Source organism: Aulonocara stuartgranti (genome assembly GCF_965226115.1).
Source record: "Aulonocara stuartgranti genome assembly, chromosome: 15".
In the NCBI taxonomy this organism is placed as follows: domain Eukaryota; kingdom Metazoa; phylum Chordata; class Actinopteri; order Cichliformes; family Cichlidae; genus Aulonocara; species Aulonocara stuartgranti.
The window spans coordinates 23262163-23275502 of NC_138951.1; the positions used below are offsets into that span (position 1 = coordinate 23262163).

The window sequence follows — 13340 nt, forward strand, 5'->3', positions numbered from 1 at the left end:
GTGCCTCATGTATGAATTCTGGTTGTGTTTACTGACCTCGAAACGATTGCGTGGCGCTCGAAAATCTGTCAAATGTTTCAGTACGACTTTGCTAAGCTACGAAGCCGCACTGCTTGATGGATTGTCAGCACATTACGGCTACCGTAGGCAGGAGCCTGGCGGAGTGATACGTACTGTGCTTCAACATAATATTACCGTATTGTGCGTGTATAACCACTTTTTAAGTTTTGTGGATATTATACATGGTTATGCTGAGGATATGTCGGCCAATTTCCACTGGAAATGCTTTTTGGTTAAACTGTCAGCAAGGAATTTGCACTGTTACGTTTTTATATAACTTTAATGCACATAAAAAAAAGCTGCTTGTTTAAGTGAAAATACATTGATGAGGGTTTTTTTGCACTAATAAAGCTGTGGAGTTGTAAAGTATTTTGTCTAGTGTCAATTATATTGTCAGTTATCGCAAATTTTCAAATGTATATCGTGATAAATATTTTTGGTCATATCGCCCTGCTCTAATTATACGTCTACTGTAAAGTTTCGTCCGCTTTATGCGTCTTGCATTTGGATCCTTCCTCCTCTCTCTGAAATCTGTGATGGAGGCTTTTCACACATTTCTGCTCCCGTGAGATAACATATGACTGAATGAATGAGTTCTTTGTGTTTTGGCCTTGAAGAGTTGCTGTCTGCAATAGCACACACCTCCTTCATCCCCTTCCTGACAATACACTGCGTTGGTTTTTGTTGTGAACCTCTCCACAGACAAATTATACATGCGTGTACAGTAGGCATGAACACATCCGCACAGTATTTAGGAAAAGCTATTATCACAAAAAGTTATTATACTGTCGATAACAAGTGAGCGCAAACAAAAACATTCAAAAAAAGTAGAAAACAATTTTAATAAAATGTTTAGTGTTTGTTAGTAAGGTGAACAGCACGAGGAGTCTTCAGGTGAATGTTTTAACACACTGAGCAACATACCAACATTTACTTCGTTCCAAGACCTTTTCAAAGGATATAGTATTAAAATATATATATAAATATATGCTGTTAAAAACGTATTGCCATCTCACTCATTTTACCAAATCTTCCCCACATGTCACATTACAGTGTGAAGTCAGATTTTCCCTGAAAACTGTTTCTTTTTAGCTCAAACAAGCAGAGAAACCAAGAGTGTGATGTGTGCAGACATTGTGAGGGTCATGAGTGTGAATGGCTTTGTGTGCACCAGGTTCAAAGGTCAAAGAGCTGTGACTCCCACTGCTGTGTGCTCATGTGTTAAGACACTGGAGTGGATTTCCTCTCGCTGAGGCCCAGAATCTGCTGCGAGAAAAAAAAAACCCAAACAAAGCTTATTCAAGCGGGGCCTCAATTACGCAAATCCCATAATAGTCATTAACTGTTGGGAAAATTCTGCTTTAATTGCTCCAAAACAGTGAGCACAATTATACACGGCTTTAATGTGGATTTTAGGAAATCAATTAGGCCATTTCCATATGAAAGAGTTTATTTTATGTTTGGAGGGCGAGATGGAGGAGGTGGCTGTGTCTTTCTGACAAAAACCGCTGCGTGTTTTTTGCACAAACCTGCACAAAAGACTTTCTTCTTTTAATTTCACCGGCTCAACAACAATGTAGGAAAGTGCCTATTGGCGTTGGTCTATATTACTGAACTCACTGCTAAATCATTGCCCATGAAGAAACCGTCCCAGGAATTTTCTGAGATCATTCTGAAACCTTCCTAAAGCAGTAAAGTGCAAGCAGCTCATTAAGAGAGTTTCTTAACCCTCTGCATTTTCCAAAGGGATGATTTGAAGCCTAGAATTTAGGTTTTGTTGCTACCGAAGCCAAAAAAATCCCAGTTTGAGAAATGAGGGATCGTGCGTGGGTGATGCAAACAAGCAGCAACTGCTACAACAACAAAAATCTACCCCTCCTTAAGCATATTTATCTCCCTAATGATAAAAATAACAACAATAAATGTGACATTTCATATCTTCTTCCTCTACTTGGCGGTTCCCTTTAGAGTTCACCACAGACCCCTAAAGAAAGCGGCAACCCAGCCACAGCGGGCAACAAGCCGCTTCCCAAGCCGGGATAAATGGTGAGGGTCAGGTAGGGAAGGGCAGCTGAGCAACATGCGAATCACAAAGAAAGAATCAAAGAATGACGCTAAATATGTGTAACATTTATTATATTCAGGCAAAGTATCTAAAACAGTTTTTAATTTTTAACCTTTCTTGATTGAAATGGTTCAAAACCCAGGTGCTAGGCTTTTCACTGTACTGTCAAAAAATAGGTATAGTAAAAGTCCATTTTTGGCCCTACAGATACAAACACACAAACTCTGTAGGGCTAAATATTGGCCCTCAAGTTACTATATGAACCTTTTTTGAGGGTCAAGTAACTAAATATGTACTCTATGTAGTAAAAGGTACATAGATCCTAGATTTTAGAGTGATACATTTAAAGACATGCATGAACAAATTATAAGTTATATAAGTTTAATTCTATTTTAGTCTTGTACATTGGCAGCAAGGTGCAGAATTGAGATCTTTTTCAGCAAATAGGCTTCAGGTTCAGCTCGTTCCGTTCTTCTTCTTGTTTCCCCCCACAGTCAAATGACATGCATGTTAGGGTAAGTGGCGACAGTAAGACTAAAACATTGCAGCACAAATGGCAATTTTAAGTGTGTGAATAATAATAATAATAATAATAATAATAATAATAATAATAATAATAATGGGTACACCCCTACCACCGCCAAGAATGTCAGATTTTGGGGGTTTTTTTAATATCATTTTTTGTACCATAATATTAAGGTTGTACAAAATCTGTCACCACAGGTACACAACAAGGGTACAAAAAAGTACTTATGAGAAGTCATACTTTAAATGGATAAGTAACACAGTGATGATATTACAGATGTACTGACTATACGTTCTGCTTCCAGGTCTCTTAGGTCATCCTCCCACCAACATTTCTCAGTCCTCATCTCTCCAAAGTGGCCATGCTTTCTCTGTGCTTGCCCCCAGGCTCTGCAATAGTCTGCATACAGTCCACATAAAGTCCAGTCCAGGTGTTAAAAATGCTAAATTAGGTCTTAAAAGCCATCTATTTTTACTTAGTTCATGTTACTCTGTTAAGTTACTGGACTCTGTTTACATTTAACTTACATTTAGTAAGTTACACTGTTAAAAAACAAAAAAAAACAAATACTTGTAATTTTCTTCTAACAAAGGTTTTCCTAAATGGTACAATTAAATGTGTGGTTAAAATGTATAGAAGAATAGATAAATAAATGAAATACTGTAAATTTCTTTATCTTAAAACAGTTCACTGAACTGTAGGTTTAAAGATTTCTTTTACTTTACACTTAGTTACATATAACGATTCTTTTTTTTTCTTTTTGCTTTGAAATGCACATAAACTACTGTTCAGAAAAGAAAAGAAAGAAACTTACCGGGACATATTTGTACCAATTTTGTTTTATAGTGTATTCCTTTATTTACGCTATTTGCCACCATGTTTTTGTGGCTTTTACATTTTGTGGTTGTCATGTTTCTCTTGTCGTTTCTTTCAAAGTCTTTAGCACTAGCTATTCGGTGCTGTCACTATCTATTCTGTATGCTTCTTTTGTACAATCAGCTGGAAAGCATTTTGGGTTAACTCCTGCTGTTTTGCAAAACAGCTACACAAATAAAAGTGACTTTGTTTGACTTGACTACATATATTTTGTTTCTCAAGCAGGAGTAAGTAGCTTCCTATTATCTTATAATCTGAAGAACAAGAAGTAAATCTGTTATGCTAAAAGAAACATTCAGAAGTGACCAAATGAGTGTACAAAATTGCTGAAAATAGACCTGAGTGACATCAATCATCTGATTAAAGCAGATAAAATCCATAAATGGTGTAGTGACACACATTTGTAGCTTGCAAAACTCTTAGCACATTGTAGTGCGTCTGTCTGCTACACTTCCTAGCTGAATGAAAATACGAGGCCAAGAGTCAGTCAGACAGTTTTTGAAGGAATCAGCCTCATTAGGCGATAATGAGCTCATTTTATCACAAGCAGTCTATTAAAAAATGGGTTTGTTTACTTCTTTGCTTTTCTGTCTCTTTTCATCTGGCAACATGAATAAAGACATTTGAAACAGTCCCACATGCAAACACTGTTTTCTACCAAATTGAGTCAGAGTCATGCTAGTTCTGAAACATCTCACCAGTAGTATGCTTATTAGCATTAACACAACAGATGCAGTCTGTCTCTGCTGGCACAGGTTTCTGATGCACTGACCTCAGACCAGTGTACATAACCTTAACCCAATGCTCTCCAATCTGCGGTCTGTTTATATGAGCTGCCAGAACGGTCTGAAACTCAAACTCTGACGGTGGAAAAACAAAACAGGCAGCTGAATCTGAATCTCCTGCTGTAGCTTCAGCCAATTTTTCCTCTCAAAAAGCTGACAAAGAGGGAAAATCTGTAGAGGTAGGTGTGTACCGTCAGCCTGTCCTTAAAAGCACCATGAAAATGCCAAATCCAATCTTTCTGAAAGTACACAAGAACGTGACCTGTCCCTTTTTCCTTTTGTTACATTCAGGGAAACTTTGAATAAATGTTTCAACAATACATGTTTTAAAGCATCCTCTGCCGTAACTGATGTTCAACAGTGAAGCCTGAGCTTGACTTTGTATTGGCCATATCCAAAGTTACCCAGATAAATGATGTTTCTAATTTCAGAGATATTGTGGAAATGCAACAAAACAGTCTTACATATTTGTTTAATATGTGTATTGAAGGACATACCTGGTCAGAAACGACACCAAGGTTCCTCACAGTTTTACTGAAGGTAATGTTATCCAGAGCAAGCATCTTGTTAGACACCATATTTCTAAGATTTTTAGGACCGAGTACAATAACCTCAGTTTTATCTGAATTTAGAAGCAGGAAATTAAGGGTCATCCAGGTCTTTATGTCTTTAAGCCATTCCTGCAGTTTAACTAATTGGTTTGTGTTATCTGGCTTCATGGATAGATAGAGTTGGGTGTCATCTGCAAAGCAATGAAAATGTATAATGTTATAATGCTATTAGCTAAGGGATCCATTCGCATGAATAAAATGGAGTCTATTGGATAGATATGATGCAAACCACTAAACCACTAATAAAGCATGCTCTAATCACTGTAATAAAATATTATTGTCAACAGCATAAAACACTGAACTCAGGGCTTTTAGGACTGTTCATGAAATGTGATGAATTCTGAATCAACTGCCGTCAGTTGGCTGTTGTATGACTGCTGATTTTTTTTAGATAGATGTCTGTAGATTGGTCTACAATTAAATAAGATGCCTGAGTCATGTGACAGCTTTTCAAGTAATGGTTTAATTACCATCATTTTAAAAGTTAATATAGCTTAATATACAGATGAATCTATGTCTAGTCTGCAAGAAATTATGTATAAAATTGCATCATTATATTTCATTATATATAATCACTGATTTGGGAAATAAAAGGCATCTATTATTTTATTCTTTATTTACTAAATGCTTTGCATAAATATTTCAACAACATTGGATTTTTTTTAAAACTCAGATTTGAGTGTAGAAGGAGAACAGAGCGAGCACAGTGATTAAAAGCTGCTCATTCACCACAAACCACTGCAGTGAATATTCCTTCAAGATGACACGCGCACACATGCAAACACGCTTCTCCTCAAATGATCCCTTCGTCTTTTACCTTATAGGCTGTCAGGCTGCCAACTTTCCTTCCTGCCTGTGCATGTGTGCAAGTGTGACCTCGGCCACCTTGCTGTCTCCCGCCAATTAAAATTCCAGTGGTAATTAAAGCAGATCAGAAACGAGGGAACACTGCAGACAAGGGCGAGAGACTACGCATGGTAATTACGGGGAGGAAAAGAGAGCGAGAGAGAGAGGGAACAAGAGAGGGTGGGTTTACACACTACATTTTTTCTTCATTCTAAACTGGTGTGCTGCAGTCTTGAAGCATTATGATTGAATACATACTGTGGGCTGAATCACTTAATAATTTATTGGTTATCTATATGAGGATCTGGATCTTGGTGCAGTTTAGAATATCCAACATCAGATATTGTTTTTATAAAATAAAGAATGCAACGCAACAGCGAACTCTACACAGTGTTGCATGACAGCTTATCCATTACTGTGTCTAAGTGGACACTCTGTGTGTTTTTTGGACAGCCAGAGTCCATTACTGCCTCTGTGACACAAACTGCAGTCCATTTATGTGGCTATGAGGACAAGTGGAGGTGCCTAACAAAGACACCCACATATTTATCATCATTTCTATGAGGACTTCTGTAGATTATCAATTGTTTACAGGGCATTATTTTTCTGTATGGAAAGGAACAGTGTATTCTGGTCTTTTAAAGTTACACCTGATATTCCTTTTTGTCTCAGTGTCTTTTTAATGGCCAGCAGGTGGCGATTTGCAAATAGAGGTAACATTGTGTAGCAGTCTGTGAGAAAAAATTGATAGTTTGCTCTTGATTATGTATTTAATTAAACACCTTTCTGAGGAGTTTATGTCTCAATCTCTAGTTTAATGTCTTATTAAATTCCTCATGTTATTCACTGTCTAAGTTTCTGCCCTATTTAAAGTCAAATAGACATTAAAGGGTTCGCTTTAGGATTTAACTCTCATGCCATCGAGTTGCTATAGCAAATGAACATGCAGTGTTGTTTTCGAAGCAGTAAAATAAAATGCCAATGGCCAAAAAGCTCAGAATGGGAAGACTCAAACAAAAGCTGGAGTGCTTTATATTGTCTGTGTGTGACAACTAGCAGTTGTCTTTAAGCACACCTTGAATTTACACATTTTTATATCTACATCACGATCAATGACTAGATGGCTGAAAATTCAAAATATTTTCCATTATTCGATTTAGAGAGTATTCTCATTCAGCTCTTAAACCTCTGATCCACCAAAGTAATGCAGGTACACAGTCTTGAAATGGATTCATGCAAAACTGGCCAATAAAACGCTGAATCTGTCAAAATCAATTCATCAATAAATAACAGATGGATCCAACAAGATTCTGCTTGCCATAATTTTCTTCAAACTAAACCTGCTGGTTCCCGAGGCACCAAGGGAGAACTGGGCTCCAACCAGCATTGACACCAAGTGTTGGTGTGAAACAAGTACAAGAGTCACTTTTTTTTCCACTGAGGACACCTGTGAGGGATTTACTGTCTCTACATGAACACGCTGACTTACCAAAGTAACAAAGAGAGTCCGTTTATTTCAGTTTACCCTGCAGTCAGTCTATCTGAGCTTAAAGCATCAGCGTTAGCTTCAGTTTAATCGTACATATTAACACCTGTCAGCAAAATCAGAAATCATTATAACATGACTGCGGTTCATTTATTATTAAACATTGCTAAGGTGAGACTAACAGTTATATATTTTCCCCATTAAGAGGATAAATTATTGTTTATTAAAATCAGCTTTCCATTTGCTATTACTTATGTTAATAAACCGGCAGCTGTGTGATAATTATATCCAAGCATGTGTGGGATTAGTGCCCTCAGCTCTGGTGCCAGAGGTGACAGAGGAGATCTATAAGAGACTGGGTGGTGACAGTGATACAAGGAGTTGGTGGGGGGGAGGTGGTGTGGGCGACACAATGTTCACATCGTATACTAGCAGTTGCCATGGGAGACAGGCTGCATCCCTCCTGGTCCTCATACTGCAGCATCCGCACAGTGCTGTCGCCATGGTGACATCCTCCAGAGAGAAAGCGAGAGAGGTAAAGAGAGAGAGAAAGAGAGGTAGGGGAAGGAGGGAGAATCAGAAGCATGGAGAAAGGGAGAGAGACAGTGACTCTGAACCTGACTGTCTCCTCCCCAAACTCATTCAGCAGCACTGAAAGCACTAACTGCGTCTCTGCCTCAAGGAGTTATTGATCCCAGCAGAACAATAGGGAGAAATAGGGAGAAATTGTGAATGGATCCTCAAAGCAGGAGGTTGGGTTTGGGGAATAAGACGAGACAAAGGGATAAAGCTTACTGCCAACAAATCCCATATAAACACACAAAATCTTCCACATGGGAAACTCAAACTGCACATAAACAGCACACTAATGTAACACATTGTGGTATGTAGTATTCTCTAGAGTGATATACACTCCAGGGTTTCTCATGCACACTGTACTTGGACAGGTTGCTTAGGGTTTGTTTTTTTTTTGTCAGCCACCAAAGTAAAATTTGCAATTCATTTGTATTTTTATCTGTTATGACGACTGAAGGATTGGTGGACAATACCATTATTCTTATTTTGAAATTCAGTCCCTCATGAATCAGCAACCTGTCTTGCACAAGAACACCACTCACTTTTTCACATTCAATGTAATTCGGCTGTCTCAAGTCCCATTTTATGCCCACCATCTTGAACTGCAGCTGGAAACAGCAGCCCTTGTTCTTTTGAGATGCGCTGTGAGCTGGAGGTCCACTCAAACCAAAACCTGAAGCAGCTGGAGAGCTGCTGCCACTGCTTTGTAACTAAGCAAGGCTGCAAAGCAGAACAAGGACTGCCATCGCCTACTGCAGTCCAGCACTGTACTGGAGTCTGTCCATGAGATAAGAAAATTATATATAATATTATTGACTGATTTAAATAATAAAATGTTGGTTCTTTTCTTATTGCTACTGCCAAAAAAATCCAATCTAATTTTCTTGACAGAACATAGTAGACTGTATACAAAGATGGCCAAATCCTCTGGATCTGCAAAGTCAAGACAATATAGCAGTACCACAAGCTGCAGTTTTTCCAGTGGCTAATAGGGGGTGAGGTTTCTGGTTCCAAATAAAAGGCAGACCTTTGGTAAATGAAGCTTATGCTCACATGGTTTAAGGTTTGAGTAAAAAGAAAATGATGACAATGGGAATATTATCTCATTTTCTAACTAAAAAGACGGTTGTTTTGTACATTGCAATCCCATTTAGAGTCAAATTAACAATAAAGCATAAAACATGACTGCCACTTCTGCCCCGACTTCACTTTTCAGACCCAGAAACTACATGCAGCCTTTATTTGCAGCGCATGTCACACACTCAGGATCATCACAAAAAAGAGTGCAATGTTATTGAACAGTCTTTAATTACATAGAGAAAAAAACGGTGAAATAAAATAAATAAATAAATAAATAAATATTTTCCCTTTCACTGAACTACCTGAATCACTGTGCTGAACTACCAGCAAGCAACAGCAAAACAGAGTTAATCTAGTTTAAATGCATCGACATCGCAACTCCTTAAGCCTGAATAAACACTTTGAGTAACAGTAAAACCAGAGTAATGAAAAAGGATGTAAGGGCAATACTACAGCAAATCCCATCTTTGTCGTCTCACCAACATGAAACCGTTAATAAACAGGTGTGCATTTCCTATATTGACACTCTTTCCCCCCCGTTTGACTCTTTCTTCGCCCAACACTGAAATTCCCGAGCTTCCTCTGTGCCCTTCGCTGCGCCATCCGTCTGCCCTGCCAGCGATTCACCATCATGCCCTCCTCATTATCTCTTTGTTACCACGGGCTTTATCGAAATGCTGTCCTTAGCTGTGCACCCTCTGCATGCCGCCCTCCCCCACGCACACACAGACCAACCACCTACACTTAAAAAAGATATTTTATGCTTATTTTGGACATACTCCAATGAAATCCAAGTGCTTGGATTTCATAATAAATTTCTCTCTCTATATATATATATAATATGTATATAATCTCTATATATACATTTATTATGAATACACACACACACATACATATATGTATATATGTATATCTATATCTATATATATATAATCTCATATTCAGATTTCAAATAGATCTTCTTTGAGGGAAAACCTCTGTGATCCATGTCTACTTCAGTGGAGATACAGCAGACTTGCTTTGATATATATTTCACCTGGTTTTTATAATTCATACGTGTTCTACCAGGATTTGTGCAGAAAAAGTTTGGTGGTTTCATGTTGTTTCACTTCTATGTTTGTGCATACATAACTTCCTCAGGTTTGTTTTTTGTCTTTTTTTGGCAAGAAAAAAAGTTTTTAATGCTTTTTTTAAATTTTAGAGCTCCTCTAATTATGTTGGTAATTCACTATTTCCAGAGGTGATAGAGATCTGAGGCACAAACCATCTGTCCTACAGCCCGAGTGATGTGACCTGAGGACTTCGCAGCGCCACACTCCACCAGATTGGGGGTTTTTTTTCTATCTGCAGCCTCGTGACAGAGGGACGAATTTACTGAGATGAAGGCTGTGACCTGCCGATCGAGGAGGTCTGAAACCGTGACATGAGCCCATTTAATGTTGGTAGGATTCGTTTTCTCAGCTGCTGAGTGAGACGTTTGAAGCCTGTGAGCCACCGCCAAGAAAAGTCTGCAACTTTTTTGTTATTCTTTTTCACTTTTCTCTCCATTTTATCTGTTCAAATCCTGTATTGTCATATTTCACAATATACACAATTTGTATCCATTATTTTACTTAAGTACATGAATACAGAAAGAAAGAAGGGGCAACGGCATAGAAACAGAAAGATACAAAGAAGGCAACAACCATGTCTTACAACTTCAAACATCGCCAATAAAAATCCATCCCAAAGATCTGCTGAGGTTTTCAATACCATTATGATCTCTTGCCAACATGTTTTTTTTAATATAATATCATTTCTAACGTAGCTTCTATGTTTGAGGAGGAAGTGTCTTTCCTTAGTCATAGGGTCAACGATTCCAACTGATCGAGAAAGTGGCCAAGATTGACTGGAATGTATAAATATTCCTGCTTTGCATTTCGAGCATATGTCACTGGACATCAAGTGTAAGCAAGCCCAATCTTGTCTGATCTCAGATGGGAGACCATTGGGAAATACCAGGAGCTATAAGGTTGGGGGCAGCTAGAGCAGGTCAGCTACTAATCAGAAAATTGGTGGTTCAATCCCTGGCAAGATACTAAACCCCAATTTTCCCCCCATGTGTGTGAATGAGGCATGTTGTATCCAAGTGCTCAAGTAGAGCAGAACAGCATCATGTAAAAACTAGTCTATTTACTATGAAGTTTAGAGGGAGAAAAAATAAAATGTAATACATAGTTACAATGTATCTACGTTCCTTTTGCCAAATAATCGTCGGATTATTAAACGCATCATTTTTAAATTGGTTGAATATTTTATAAAACACAGCTGCCTAATGCACCATCTCAGGAGAATCCAAAAAATTCCCTCACTGGGTTCTTGTCCATGATAAATTGGCCTTTGGTAATACAGTCTGTCAGTGGTAGATATGTCCAAAAATTCTCTGTCTTCGCCAAGCCATATTTCTGAAACATGTCAGTGAAAGACAGGATCACTCCATCCAAATGAAGGTCTGTTAATTTGAGCTATTGTTTCCAATGCAATCAATTTTACCCTGATCGTTACGGCAGGATTGTGCCATAGCGGCGCACAAGACTGCAATGCCATAGCCCACACATCTGTATGTGTACATTTACCCAAATAGCTCCAGAATGAGCCAGTACTGTCCATTAGTAACTGGGTCATGTGATAGACCATGCAGAAATCTTCAATTGTGATCTAGCTTAAGATTTCCAGTGACATTTTAAAAGAATCCTGAACAGGAATGCTAATGATGGCGGATGTGACACAACCTAAGAGTCAATCAACACCCAAAATAGAAAACATTCACGTGTAATGAACCTCTTTACTTTTGCACCTCAGATGATTAGAATATACTGATAATTTGTCCAACACAAAGAGAAAAATCCACAGTTTTGTTTAAGAAACTTACTCTCTGTCAATCTAAAAAATTACCTTGAGTTTTATGTGGACCAAAAACAACTTCTTGATGAGCTTTACTGGCAAAAGCAAGCAGTCAAAAAGTTGTCAAAAAAATTACCATTAGATGTTCCCTTCTTGGTCTCTCAGCTGCTGCTAAATTGATCTTAGTTTCTTAGTAAACTAGTGCATTTACGATTTCACTTTAAGCTCCTGTTGATGGCTCACTAGTAAGCCTCTTCTCTCAGCTACATGACCTTGTAATACCATACAATTCGGTATGTCGTTTACAATTCACAGGCTGAGGTGTTTTATCTGTCTCAGCGGTCTTTGAAGTCGAGGCTCCGGGGCTCTGAAACGGAGGAAACCAGCTGGTGGCGTCATTAACATCTCCTAAACCCCTATTTAAAATGGACTGTTGAAAATTTATGCAAGTATTTCCCTGACTATATTCAATTTTCCACTTTTTTTTCAGGTCATATCCTTCTTTAAATTGTCTTTTAGCTTACAACTGTTCATGTCATCAGTTTAATTTTATTTGAATACTCAGTTTAAAGGACCTTGTAACAGATTATTTGCTGTCCAGTGCTTAAATAAAGATGATTAGTTCCACAAGTGTCGGCAGGACCGAGCCGATGACGTGTGCTGATTAGGACGATATCCCAACCTTTCATATATACAGGACATATTTTAGAGCTCCCTCAGACCTCAGCTGCACTGGCTTCATTTAAAGCAGCTTCATATCTCAGGCACAAGGAAAATAAAGACCAGCGCCAGCTCAAAGACACTGACATGACAATATATTACAACACCTAACATTATTCTAAGAGTATCTAAGAGCGTCATTTACACTGTAGAAAATATGTCGAGCATCTCATACCTGCGGTGTCTGGCGTACTTCCCGCTGACATGACCGCTGCCATCACAGCCGGGGGTGGGACAGCTGAGAAGGAAACACACATGGTCAGAAAGAAACAAGCAGCACATCATCTGTCCTTCAGCAAGTCTGGATTTTATTTTTCCTGTACCGCACGCAGACCATCTCAATCCAGCACGCAAAATATAATGATATCTGAGGTTCATCCAGGGCTGCACATTCAGCCTATTTATATCTATCATTCATGCCCTGCTGCAGTTTTTTATAGCTTGTATAGCTTCTTAAGACTTTCGCTTACATGTGTTTTTCTGACTTTTTACATTCTCCAAGTATTTCTGTTCTCCTGTGGTGGAGGCAAAATTTAAATTCTTGTCTGCACCTTCAGACCCAAGATATGAAGGATCATAGCTAAGTTTTATCATTTGAGAATGGTTGCTCTACAACAAAGAAGTGAAAAAATAAAGGAAAGCAACAACCCGACCAGCGCTGGGAAAAAATGACATTAAATACAGAGAGAGAAAGATTTTAACCCTTTAAGACCTACCATAGAACCCAGAGCTCATCTTTAAATTTTTACATGCTGTAGTGCCATTTTTGGGAGTACTTCAAGTTGCTATATCAATACAACCATTATATCCCAAATTCATTCAAGTC

General features: G+C 38.3%; 1 protein-coding gene across 1 annotated transcript in view; it reads right to left on the reverse strand.

Annotated features, from left to right (window-relative positions):
* myt1la (myelin transcription factor 1-like, a) overlaps nt 1-13340 on the reverse strand; it is a 104776-nt gene that overhangs the window by 50318 nt on the left and 41118 nt on the right. Inside the window, exon 6 of the mRNA XM_082506170.1 lies at nt 12690-12752. Within this exon, the coding sequence (XP_082362296.1) occupies nt 12690-12752 (63 nt within the window). The remainder of the gene's footprint in view (nt 1-12689; nt 12753-13340) is intronic.